The sequence below is a fragment of the Bos indicus x Bos taurus genome, chromosome 18, assembly GCF_003369695.1.
Source record: "Bos indicus x Bos taurus breed Angus x Brahman F1 hybrid chromosome 18, Bos_hybrid_MaternalHap_v2.0, whole genome shotgun sequence".
NCBI lineage: Eukaryota > Metazoa > Chordata > Mammalia > Artiodactyla > Bovidae > Bos > Bos indicus x Bos taurus.
In genome coordinates, this window is record NC_040093.1 from 4,886,916 (window position 1) to 4,900,086 (window position 13,171).

At 47.4% G+C, this 13,171-nt stretch overlaps 1 protein-coding gene across 1 annotated transcript; it reads right to left on the bottom strand.

Moving 5' to 3' along the window:
* Window positions 1–683: 683 nt before the first annotated feature.
* On the bottom strand, window positions 684–5,701 carry LOC113875824 (cationic amino acid transporter 3-like). The gene is made up of 9 exons (XM_027514493.1): window positions 5,323–5,701; window positions 4,582–4,740; window positions 2,627–2,798; window positions 2,298–2,424; window positions 1,946–2,142; window positions 1,640–1,779; window positions 1,436–1,538; window positions 1,195–1,254; window positions 684–885 (listed from the first exon to the last, which is right to left on the bottom strand). The coding sequence occupies exons 1-9, from the start codon at window positions 5,699–5,701 to the stop codon at window positions 684–686; spliced, it is 1,539 nt and encodes a 512-aa protein (XP_027370294.1).
* Window positions 5,702–13,171: the final 7,470 nt, after the last annotated feature.

Below are 13,171 nucleotides of genomic sequence, written 5' to 3' on the forward strand. Positions count from 1 at the left end.
CACACAGCATCTATTTCCTTTGGCTAAGATGCTTCATCACTAGGGGTGTTTTAGTCCAGAGTCTGGGAGGTGGAGGCTGGTGTCTATGGCTCATTGTTCTCCTACAAGCTGTGTTGGATCCCATATCCAAAGTATATGGCAAATCCTAGTAGAGAGATGAGACAATAAGAAGAAAAACAGAGGCTCTCCTCACTTATGAATACCCACTAAGCCTCCTATTATGGCGTATGGCACAGTTTAGGGAAGAAGTACTTAGAAGAGGATTGGGTTCAGTCACCCAAGAAGCCTCTTCACCCTAGACAGTCACTCACCAATGGCATTCCAGACACCAAATAGGGTCCAGGTCCAAGTAGTCATCTGCATCATCAGATAAACGTTCAGAAAGATGCTCACCAGTGGGAGGACAGGCAGAGCAGGGACCCGCAGGCAGAGTCAGTTCATCCCTGAACACAGCCCAGACACCTGAAAGGGAGACCCTTCCCCATGTGGGCGAGACAAGTTCAGTCCACTTCAGGCTTTGTGTTCCATGCCTATTGAGCCTGGTTTGTAAGCACTGAGTGTGGATCAGGGAAGAGTCCATTGGTTTCAGCAACTCCCCTTTTTTCTTGGTCCAGCAAAGGATGTTTAGACCTCAAAGCACACAGACTTCATTCACTCAAGGTGGATACTTTGGCCACATAAGGTCACCTTATCCTGAACGTAAGAGGACTTGGGCTCTGGGGCTGCCTCCGGATGATGACCGTGATCCCAGTGATGAGCAGCAGCAGCACAGCCACTGTTGTGAGCACGGGGTCTCCAGAGAACACATGTCTGGGCCACTGAGCCAGGATCAGGCCCAGGATGGTCAGCAGAAGAACCGCAAGGGTCAAGGAGAAGGAGAACAGGCTGGACCCAGAAGACAAAGATGTCAGGACCTCGGGTCACACCCCTCCCTGAAACCACCAACATCAGGAAGGGCCATCATATCTCCAAGACTACTCAACTGACAAAATACACACTCTCACTCCATCCAGTCAATTTCAGAATACAAATAAAGGGAAACCCCACTGCTCACCAAGCAGGAAGGCACATCCAGAGACAATCTGGACAGATTTCTGGGTGAGGGTGATGCTGGTAGGGAACCACAGGCTCCTTAGAATGTTTGAGGTTCCTGCTTCAGGTTCAGATTCCAAAGGACTTCCTTCAAGTACACACTCTATCTCAGTTTCTTCTTCCGTTTTCTTATTCTTACTTAAATTCTGATCTGGCTGGTACCTGAATTAGAGGTTTAAAGGCAATATTAACAGCAGCCACTATTCACACAACATCAGATTGTCTATTCCACTTCTTTCTTCTCTTGAACAATCAGAAGGCAGCATGAAGACACAGACCAGGATGACCTCCCCATCATCCCCATGACCCCAAGCCCCCCGATCAAGGTGTAATGGGGTCTCACCTGAGAGCAAGGACTGAGAAGGACACCATGGAGTAAGCGAGCAGGGACGCAACTGCCATGAGGTTTGCAATGTCGCTGAACTCAAAAAGTAATGCCATGATCCCTAGAATGGGGGAGCAAAAATGCCAGGGGTGGGATTAAGAAACCACTGGAACTGCACTTAAGGGAAATGGACCAAGGAAGGAGTGAGTTTTGTTTATTCACCTGCAAGGTTTCCAGAAGACATGATGGCCATGATGGGGATTTTTGTGTGACCATAGACCCGGACAAGTGCCCGGAAAAGGAGCCCATCCTCTGCCATTGCACGAATTAACCGAGACATGGGGAACATGTCACCTAGGAGGCTGGGAGAGAAAGTGGAGACACGTGTGAGGACGTGGAGAAGCAGGGGAGACCAGGGCATGCGCTCCCTAGTCTGGAGCAAGATGTCTTACCCTCTCATCTCTCAGTCCCACGGGCTGGGGTGCATGAGCATCTGACAGTAGACGGGGAGAAACCTGTGACACTGACCTGGACATAAGAGCACAGAGGATGCCAACAGCCACGACATATCTGGCAGGGCCCCAGCCAACGTGGAGAAAAGCCTCAGGCAAGGGGTTATAGTGATGAATCTGGTGGTAGGGCACCGTGAGGGTGAGTGCCGCTGAGACAGCAAAATATGCCAAAAAGCACATGAGGAGTGAGAAGAGGGAGATGGAGCACTGAGGCTTTAGGTCTCCTCTCTCTGCAAAAGGGGTAGAAGCAGCAGGTCACAAAAACACCATGGGGTAAAAGCACAGAACTGCCTAAAGCAGGCTAACCTTCTCCCAGCCTCTGTGCCCAAAGGCAGCTCAATTTCTGTCCAAACCCTGATGGGACACACGGTTACCACCTTACCTCTAGTGGTAATGTCAGCAAAACCGACAAATGCATAGAAACACATAGCTGCTCCTCGGACGACCCCCTCAAAGTCAAAAGGCACAAACCCTCCAGCACCTGGAGGGCCCAAGCTGTGGTGGGAGAAGGAGCAAGAAAGAATTTGGGTGAGGTGGGTTCAGCCATCACTTCTGGACTCTTCCCTCAATACCACAAACTCTGGAAACCCGCCATCTGGATCCACCAGCCTGGGTCTCTTTAGTCCCCACAAAATTCTCAGCTCCGACTCCCCTACACACACACAGACATTAATATGACCAAGGGTACCCTCCTAACCTATACATGAATACAGCTGTGGCCAATGTGTAGCCCTGATTCATGAGCTTCCAGTTGTGTGGGTCTCCCTTAATGAAGCCAGAGACGATGGTGAAGCTGAGAACCAAAATGTTGATGCCCGTGAACACTCTGTAAACCCAGGCTGACTCAGGAACTCCCAGAGCGAGTAGTACTGTAGGAGAGATGAAATATGAAACATGCACAGTAACGAAGTCCACAGAGACAGAGAGCAGCCTCGGCGGCTGGGGGTTGTGGGGGTGGGGTGGATGGACCGTGACTGCTCAGTGGATACAGGGTGTCTTTTGGGGGGAGATGAACATGTTTGAAACTAAAAGCAGATGATGGCTGGACAACATTGTGAATGTACTAGCGCCCCTGAATTGTACCCATAAGATAGTTAATTTCTTTTCTTATAATTTAAAAAAATTTTCATTTTATTTATATTTGGCTGTGCTGAGTCTTTGCTGCGGCATAACAGAATCTTTAGGTGTGGCGTGTGAACTCTTAGTGGCATCAGTGGGATCGTAGTTCCCTGACCAGGGGTGGAACCTTGGTCCCCTGCACTGGGAGGAGGAGTCTTGGCCACTGGACCACCAGGCAGGTCCTAATAGTTCATTTCTTATTGTGGTGATCATCTCACATAGGCAGGCCTATCAGGTCACCACTGTGGGATTTCCCTGGTGGCCCAGTGGTTGGGAGTCTGCTGGCCAATGCAGGGGACAAGGGTTCCATCCCTGGTCCAGGGACATTCCACATGCCAAAGAAAACTAAGCCCATGTGCTGTAACTACTGACCCCGAGCTCTAGAGCCCATGCTCTGCAACATTAGAAGCCCCGCAAAAAGAAGCCTGAGTATCACAGCAAATAGTAACCCATACGCTCTGTAGCTAGAGAAAACCTGTGAGCAGCTACAAAGATCTAGTACAGCCAAAAACAAAGTCACATTGCACACCTCAAACTTGCTGTGCTGTATGTCAGTTATATCTCAGTAAAGCTGGGGGAAATAGCAAAACAATAAATTTATGCTTTGTGAATTTCCTCTGAAATTTAAAAAAAAAAATCTTTGGTCTCAGTACCAAGACTAAAATATGTCAGTCTAAGTAAATGATTTTCACCTGGGATTAAATTTTATTCCCCAAACATTTGGCATGGTCTGGAGACATTCCAATTGTCAGAATTTGGGGAGAGGGTTTCACTGCTATCTAGTAAGCAAAGGTGGGGGACGCTACTCAGCATCCAACAATGATTTTTTAAAACATCCTGAAATCACAGAACAGCCCGCCCTACCAAGGAATGAACTGGCTCAAATTGTCAAGAGGGCCAAGAGTGGGAAACGATCCTCCAGATCTTGCTTTCCCGTCTCTCATAACACAGACAGTCCTTCCAGTCCTAGTCCCCACCCCCAAGTTTTTCCCAACCTCAGCTCCTCTCCATGCCCTATTCAGTACATCTTTTAAAAAAAAATATTTTATTTAATTAGTAATTGGCTGAGTTGGGTCTTATCTGTGGGATCTTTAGTTGTGACCCAAACAGCAAAGTTTGAGAATCAGTGGATAAGGAATCCACCTGCAATGCAGGAAACACAGGAGACATGGGTTCACTTCCTGGGTCAGGAAGATCCCCTGGAGAAGGATATGGCAACCCACTCCAGCGTTCCTGACTGGAGAATCCCACGGACAAAGGAGCCTATTGGGCTATAGCCCAAAAGGTCCGACATGACTGAGCAACTACACACACACACACACACACACACACACACACACACACACACACACACACATTCTCCAGTTGTACTGTGCAGGTTAAGGACTTGGGCCTAGTTGTTCTGTGGCACATGGGATCCTAGTTCCCTGACCAGGGATCAAACCTGTGTCCCCACATTGCAAGGTGGATTCTTAACCACTGGACCACCAGGGGAGTCCCCTCATCCCGTCTTATATCTGACCCCTGACTCACCCGCAAGCAGCAGCACCAGGCCCAGTGCCAAAAAGTCCGCATATGTGGCCAGCAAGTAGGGCACATGCAGAGGGAAAGTTCCCTCCAATGCCTGAGAGATGAGGTCCCCAATGAGGCTGTCAAAGGCGTACCTCCAGACGCTGTTTGTACACGCAGTGGCTGCAGCAGCAGAAGAATGAACATTCACAGACAAAATTGAACACCTAGTATGTGCCATGGGACGTATTTTGAAGGAAAAAATAGACAAAACATAATCTCAAAGATTTTTTTCATGGGGTATCGAGAGCAGACTGGGATGATTCACAAAATAGGTCCACTATTTAATATATTAGGAGGAGATCAGTGTTTCACAAAGGAAGAAAACAGGGAAGTTGGACCAGGAGGGCCAAAAAGGGAGGGATGAAATTTTAAATCAAGTGGCAACCCCCCAAAAACAAATCACTCAAAGGCAACAGCTGAGCAAAGACTCCAATATAATGAGGTGATGAGCCTGTGGGACACGCCTCCCTCCCACCAGTGCCCAGTTTCCTTTCCTCCTCTTTCTTAGTCCAATTATTTAAGGAAAGCAGGGGAGAGCTGAATAGAATGAAGTTGTGGGGTTTTCCAGCTACTGTTACCCACTTCCCCTAACAAGTCAGGTAACAAAGAGCCCATGAATAAGACCGAAATCGCATCTCCCAGTTTCCTGACCTTAGCCTCCATGCCTTTCCCCCCACCTGTCCCCTGGTCCCATCACCTCACCAATTAAAAATAACAGTATGATGTTCCAGCCAACGATGAAGGCCCAGAGCTGCCCCATCGTGACGTAGCTGCAGACACACGCAGAAGAGGAGCGTGGTACCCGGGCGTCAAACTCCACATAGCAGAGCCTCGACAGCAGAGAAGACAGGCCGGCCACCAAGAAGCAGATGACAATCGCTGGTCCAGCTACGTACTTGGCCACTGCACCAACCGTGATGTACAGGCCACCTCCCAGGTATCTGCCCACACCCAAGAACACCAGTTCTGTGGCACTCAGATGAATCTTGAGATCATCAGACTCCTTTATGGTGTCTGCCCCTCGCCTGTGGGCCAGCTTCTGATCAAACCAGCGAACATACTGACACAGCGTCTTAGACATAGTTGAGGAGGCTACAATCTGCTGAGAAAACAAGACGCAGTCATCCAGATTGCTTATCCGTCCTAGACCCTAGGAGTTAAAGTCCATGAAGTACTGGAGTGATGAGGGGCAGCTGGTTAAAGGACACATCCTTTAACCATGGGCAAGTTCTCCATCTCTGAGCTTTGAATTCTTCAAACACAAAGAAGCCTCTTAATGTGTTTCAAAATTGCTAGAAAGATCGTTTAAAGAGAAGTGACGGGGAGCAGAATGCTGCTGCTAAGTCACTTCAGTTGTGTCCGACTCTGCGACCCCATAGAAGGCAGCCCACCAGGCTCCCCCATCACTGGGATTCTCCAGGCAAGGACACTGGAGTGGGTTGCCATTTCCTTCTCCAATGCATGAAAGTGAAAGGTGAAAATGAAGTCGCTCAGTCGTGTCCGATTCTTAGCGACCCCATGGACTGCAGCCTACCAGGCTCCTCCATCCATGGGATTTTCCAGGCAAGAGTACTGGAGTGGGGTGCCATTGCCTTCTCCAGGGGAGCAGAATACATCTTCTCAAATGTGCCCCTTTGACTGGTTGACTGTTTTGAGCCAAAGGCAGTGAAGACCCAGCAGACTCAGGAGAAGCTCCTTGTGTCTCCCTTAACTGCTCAAAATAAGGTAATCAGCTGGTGAAGAGTCCGCCTGCAATGTAAGAGACCTGGGTTTGATCCCTGGGTTGGGAAGATCCCCTGGAGAAGAGAAAGGCTACCAACTCCAGTATTCCGGCCTGGAGAATTCCATGGACTGTATAGTCCATGGGGTCGCAAAGAGTCGGACACGACTTAGCGACTTTCACAAGGGACCTACAGCAGGAAGAGAGCTATCACCAAAGACAACTTTTTATTTCTAAAAGGATTATCTGCCTGGAGTGGCAAACATTTGTATACCAAACACTTGGGCTTTTTTGTTGTTGTCATTCAGTCACTCATCATGTCCGACTCTTTGTTACCCCATGAACTGCAGCACACCAGGCTCTTCTGTCTTTCACGATCTCGCGGAGTTTGCTCAAATTCACATTCACTGAGTCAAAGCTGCCATCCAACCATCTCATCCTCTGTCATCCCCTTGTCCTCCTGCCCTTAATCTTTCCCAGCATCAGAGTCTTTTCCAATGAGTCAGTTCTTTGCATCAGGAGGCCAAAGTATTGGAGCTTCAGCTTCAGCATCAGTCCTTCTGATGAATATTCAGGGTGAATTTCTTTTAGGATTAACTGGTTTGATCTCCCTGCCATCCAAGGGACTCACAAGGGTCTTCCAAGCATTTTCTCCTCCCATCTTCCTGTGGGTTCTCTTCCTCCCATTTGAAGCCCCAGATTCCTACTCCTTTCTCCTTAGCTCAGGGGAGGATATGAGCCTCAGTTGTTTGAATGTCTTGAGTCTCAGAATTTCTATGGGGCTCCCCAATGAAGCAAATTGAATCTCCTAATCTGTCTTTTTTTTTTTTTTTTTTTTTTGTCTGCACTGGATCTTAGTTGCAGCACGCAAGATCTTTCGTTGAGGCAGGTGAACTCAGTTGCAGCATACAGGGTCTACTTCCCCAACCAGGGATCGAACCCAGGCTCCCTGCAATGTGGGCACGGAGTCTTAGCCACTGGACCACCAGGGAAGTGCCTGTTTGCCTGTCTTATGTCAGTTTAATTATTAAACCAGCCAAAGAGCTTAGAAAAGGAAATTTCTGTCCCTGCAGAAGCAAAACCTTCCGACACAGTGCCCGGTTCACAGCATCTGCTTAATGGGCATGATCTGAGTGGATAAGAATGATGATTTCTTGGTTTTAAGCAAAATCAACCAGTTCTGCCATTTCAAATCCAGCTCTGCTATTTATTAGCTAGCTGCTATTGCACGTGCTATATACCATCTTTGTCCTGCTTTTCTCTATACCACTGGGAAAACTGTCCTTATGATCATTATTTCCTTCTGTCCTAGATAGGGATGAAGTGACTAAGGGGCTTGGTGATCAGAAATCACAGACTCCACCTGTTTCCATGACAAAGATCTTAAAACCTGGTAGCTTCCTGTTTCGTTGCCTGCAGAGTGACATGGAATAGGGACTCTGCTTTGGGGCAGAAGGAGATGGAATTTGTAGGGAGGGACAGACTCAAGCTCAGCTCAGTCAAAGCATCACAGCAGAGTGGCCTCCCAACTAACTGCCTGGAGGGACGAGGAAGTAACCTATACTCTGAATCAGAAATGAAAGGACTCTGTTTCCTGCTGCTCTGGGGTGTGAAATGTCCCCTCACTACACTGCTCTGCAGGGCTAGGCTGACCCAGTGACCACAAGTCACCATCAGGGGGCTTCCACCCCTGATACTCTGAAGTCCAAGTTTAGCATTTTGATTCAGAGCAAGCATTCAAAGAGCCAGGACATTCTGATTAGAATCTTGGCTCCTCGAACACTACTGTGCCTTTGAACAAGTCATACACTTCTCTGGACCTGTGTTTTCTTCTTGCTTAAATGCTGCTGACCAACCCCTGTGCACTGTGAGTAGGAGGAATGTAAGGTTCTCTAAAAAAAACTAAAAGTGAAATTACCACATGATCCAGCAATTCCACTGCTGGCTGTACACCCAAAAGAACTGAAAATAGGATCTCAAAGAGACACTTGTGCACCTATATTCATAGCAGCATTCATCACAATAGCTGAAAGTTGGAAGCAACTCAGATGTCCATCCTCAAAGAAATGGATAAACGTGATGAGGTCTATACATGCATTGAAATACTATTCAGCCTTGAAAACACCAACATTTCTGATACATGCTACAACATGGAGGAAACTTGAAAACATTATGCTAAGTGACATAATACAAATATTGTATGATTCCAGTTCTATGAAGTACTGAGAACAGTCAAAATCATAGAGACGGAAAGTAGAACGGTGGGAACTTGCCTGGTGGTCCAGTGGTTAAGATGGCCTTGCAATGCAGGGGAGACTGGTCAATTCCCGGTCTGGGAACTAAGACCCCAAATGCTGTGGGGCAGCTGAGCCTGCAGACCACAACTACTGAAGCCCGTGTGCTCTGGAGCCCTCGAGACACAACTACAGAGTCCTTGCGTCGCAACGAAAGATCCAGCATGACACAACTAAGACCCGGAGCAGCCATGTAAACAAATTTTAAAAAAGAAAGTAGAATGGTGGTTCAGCAGAGGGGCTGGGGAGAAATAGGAGTTATTATAAAATGGAGACACAATTTCAGTTTTACAAGATGAAAAGAGTTGTGGAGATCAGAACTCTTACAATGTACATAACACCTAACATTACTGAACTGTACACTTTAAAATGGTCAAAATGGTAAATTGTCTGTTATGTGTATTTTGTCACCATTTAAAAAATTGCCACTAATGCTGAATAATATAGTCAGCTTCACAGAGTTGATGGGTGTAGCAAACCCAAAAGTAATATACTATAAGTCACCATACAGTTGCCCCTCATGAATACCCAACTCCACAGAAGCTCAAGTTCCTTACAGTTTCCCCTGTATCTTCAGATGAGGCACCCACAGACACGGAGGGCAGACGGTATATAGAAGACTGAAACCAGGGGTCCACATGCCCATTCAGTGTATAAGGGTAATTATTAATATGGTTTGTACATAAGTCAAAAAAATAGGCTTAGATCGTCAGGATACAGGTCCAATTACCTCCCATCCCCTACACACACCTTTTTTTCACACACACTCCCAGCTCCCAGCTCCTGCTTTCATTGGAAAATGGGTCAGTCAGGGGCTGGGCTGACTGCCCCCTACATTCTGGGATTGCAGGGGTCTCTTTGGGAGGATGTGAACTCAGCGCCCAGTCTCCTACAGAAGAGGGTGACCCAAGACTTAATGGACCCTTGGAGCAGAGCCTGGAGCACTGGGTCAGTCAGGGAGGCTGAGGTTAAGCTGTGCAGGGCTGGAGCTGAGACATCTCCAAGAACTGAAGCGGGGAGTCCTGAGCACAGAAGACTGTCCTCACCCCTGGGTTGTTGGGGTGGAGATGGAGCTGGGCAGGCAGGGAGCATCTGCCATGTTGCTATCAGCCCTGACTCCTCTGTGGTTACCCTCGGGGGAGGTTCTGAGAGGTTTATTTTATTGTGGTAAAACACCCATAACATAACATTGACCATTTTAACCATCTTTAAGTGTCTGATCCAATCATATTAACTGCATTCACCTTTTGTGCAACCAAACTCCAGGACTTTGTTTTCATCTGGCAAAACTTAAACTCTGTACCCATTCAGCAAAAATTCCTGTTTTCTCCCTCAGTTCCTTGCAATCACCCTTCTACTTTCTGTCTCTATGCATCTGACTACACCAGGCGCTTCATTTCCGTGGAGTCGTATAGTATTTGTCCTTTCCTGTCAGGCTCATTTCACTTAGAAGAATGTCCACAATTCCCTTCCTTTCTAATGCTGAATAAACAGTACATACCATATTCCTTGCACACACTACATTGGCTTATCCCTTCCTTGGTCAGTGGGCACTTGGGTTGCTTTCATGTTCTAGTTATTGTGAATAATGCTGCTGTGAACTCAAATGTATAAATGTCTCTTCCCGAGTGTGGTTTCAATTCTTCTGGGTATATCCTCAGAGGTAGAATTGCTGGGTCATATGGTTTTAAGATTTTTATCTGCTGGTGATGGAGAAAATGTTCACATATTGAGGTATGGGGAAGTCATTTTGGCTTATCCATGGTTCAGCCTGAACTCTGTGTGAATTAAAACAGCCTGTCAGACCCTCATAGCGCTTAACCACTAAGGTAAAGAATGTCTGTTCTGAAGATAAATATGAGTAACTCCCTTCTCACAGCATCCGTGTTAACACTCCCTGGAAGATAAGGTTCCCTCCCCAGACACCAAGAAGCTTTTGTCTCGCTATGAACTAGGTCTGTCTCTTTTGAAAACTTGAAGAAATACACCCTGTCATGTTGATGTATGTCCTTTGCTTGGATGAGGTGGAAGACTGCGCTGGACACCACGCTTCAGCAGAGCAGTTCCTCAGAGCTCTAGGGACACTGTCTCCCTTGAGGGCCACAGTTTGGCTCAAAGAAAACTCTTTCCTATTTCGGTTATGTACTTTTCATTGATCATTTCTGTGGACACTTGAACTCATTTGATCAAGGACCGTGAGAAATACGAGCTGTAAGACTTGAGATCCCACTCAACCCTGCTCCCTCCCAGTCCTCTTACACGACTCAACCCCCCACAGTCTGCACCCGACCTGAGACACCCCAGTGTGGGGACCTTCAAGCTCAGCTGTGCCCCAACCAGGAGAAGGCAGCTTAACATCTCTGATGTGAATCCAAACAACGCAAGCATGGAACAAGCACCGTGCCTGCATCCAGCCTTGCACAAAGGGATGGAAGAGGATGTGACTTGGTCCACTTCTTCTAGGAGCTGTTTTCTGGGAGAGCTGAGCATACACACACACACACACACACATGCTTCCCAGGTGGCCCTAGTGGTGAAGAACCTGCCTGCCCATCTACCAGGGAGGGGATGTAAGAGACAGGGTTCTGTCCTTGGGTGGGGAAGATCCCCTGGAGAAGGGCATGGCAACCCACTCCAGTATTCTTGCCTGGAGAATCCCATGGACAGAGGAGGTTGGCAGGCTATAGTCCATGGGGTACAGAGTTGGACACCACTGAAGTGACTTAGCGCGCACACACACATACACACACACACACATGCATGCACACACGCATATATTTGTGTGTGTGTGTGTGTGTGTGTGTGTACATAGCTGTTGTTGGCCAAAATATTGGCTTTCTCTGCCCACTGAAAAAAAACATGTGGAGACAGAGTTTGGAGGTAATATACAGGTGGCTTTAATTCTCAATTGGCAGAGAAGGAAATAAAGTAGGTTCAGGCCTCAAGGACTGTGCCTCCCCTTCTAAGATAAAGGCTTAGAAGATGAAGGCTCACAGTCAGGAGTCAGTGAAGAGGAACCAAGATGGTAGGATCTTGTCTTCTTCCTCTTGCATTCTTTCAAAAACCATCATAGGCTGGGGTCAGTAGCCCAGTGATTGAGCTGGGCAGTTCGGTGGGTCTGCGGCCTTCTTTCTGAAACGTAACAAGGTGAAGGGAGTGTCATAAGGGTAAGCAAAGGGTAATAGGTGTGAAGTGCAGCTCCTCCACAATCAGGGGGCAGAAAAGCAAAGCCAGTTACAGACATGCAGAGTTAGGAGCAATTAAAGTTAAAAAAAAAAAAGGAAATGTTTAGGCCTGCTCACTGTTTTCTTTTTTCTTCTTTGTTCTCAGGAAAGGGAAAGAGAAAAACTCACTCCACTTTTTCCTTTTCACTGCCACATACCCAGCAGTGGACTTGCTACATCATATGGTAGTTCTATTTTTAGTTTTAAGAGACACCTCCATACAGTTTTTTTCTACAGTGGCTGCATCAATTTACACCCCTGCCAACAGTGTACATGGGTCCTGTTTTGTCCAAATCCTAGCCAACCTTTGTCATTTCTGTCCTTTCTGATGACAGCCTTTCTGACAGGTGCAAGGTGGCATCTCTCACGGTTTTGATTTCCATTTCCTTGATGATTAGCGCTGTTGAGCATCTTGTCACGTGTCTGTTGGCCACAGCATTTTCTCTTTGAAAAATATCTATTTAGTTCTGCTCATGTTTTAGTTGAGTTGTTTGTTTGTTTCTTTGATGTTGAGTTGTATGAGCTGTTTATATATGTTGAATATTAATGTATCATTTGCAGATTTATCTTCTCCCATTCAGCAGAAGAACTGACTCATTGAAAAAGACCCTGATGCTGGGAAAGATTGAAGATGGGAAGAGAAGGGGATGACAGAGGATGAGATGTTTGGATGGCATCACCGACTCGATGGACATGAGTTTGAGCAAGTTCTGGGAGTTGGTGATGGACTGGGAGGGCTGGCGTGCTGCAGTCCATGGGGTCGCAAAGAGTCAGACGTGACTGAGCAACTGAACTGAACTGAAGGGTTGATTGCTCTGAGTTATGTCTGATTCTGCAATCCCATGGACAGTAGCCCACCAGGCTCCTCTATCCATGGAATTCTCCAGGCAAGAATACTGAAGTGGGTTGCCATGTCTTCCTCCAGGGGATCTTCCTGACCCAGGGACCAAACCCAGATCTCCCACATTGCAGGCAGATTGTGCTTTCAACCAAATAAGAGGCCAGTAGTACATGTAATGGAGAAGGCAATGGCACCCCACTCCAGTACTCTTGCCTGGAAAATCCCATGGATGGAGGAGCCTGGTAGCTGCAATCCATGGGGTTGCTGAGGGTCGGGCACGACTGAGCGACTTCACTTTCAGTCTTCACTTTTCTGCACTGGGGAAGGAAATGGCAACCCACTCCGGTATTCTTGCCTGGAGAACCCCAGGGACGGGGGAGCCTGGTGGGCTGCCATCTATGGGGTCGCACAGAGTCAGACACGACTGAAGCGACTTAGCAGCAGCAGCAGTACATGTAAGTGCTTACCAGGT

What these genes read in the sequence shown, in the direction of transcription:
- LOC113875824 (XM_027514493.1), bottom strand. Translation starts at nt 5,701, where the DNA reads ATGTCTAAGACGCTGTGTCAGTATGTTCGCTGGTTTGATCAGAAGCTG. An exon ending in TTCTCAGTCCTTGCTCTCAG is followed by an intron (nt 1,255 to 1,435) that starts GTGAGACCCCAT and finishes CCTCTAATTCAG; the next exon opens with GTACCAGCCAGATCAGAATT. An exon ending in GAAGAAGAAACTGAGATAGA is followed by an intron (nt 886 to 1,194) that starts GTGTGTACTTGA and finishes TTCTGGGTCCAG; the next exon opens with CCTGTTCTCCTTCTCCTTGA.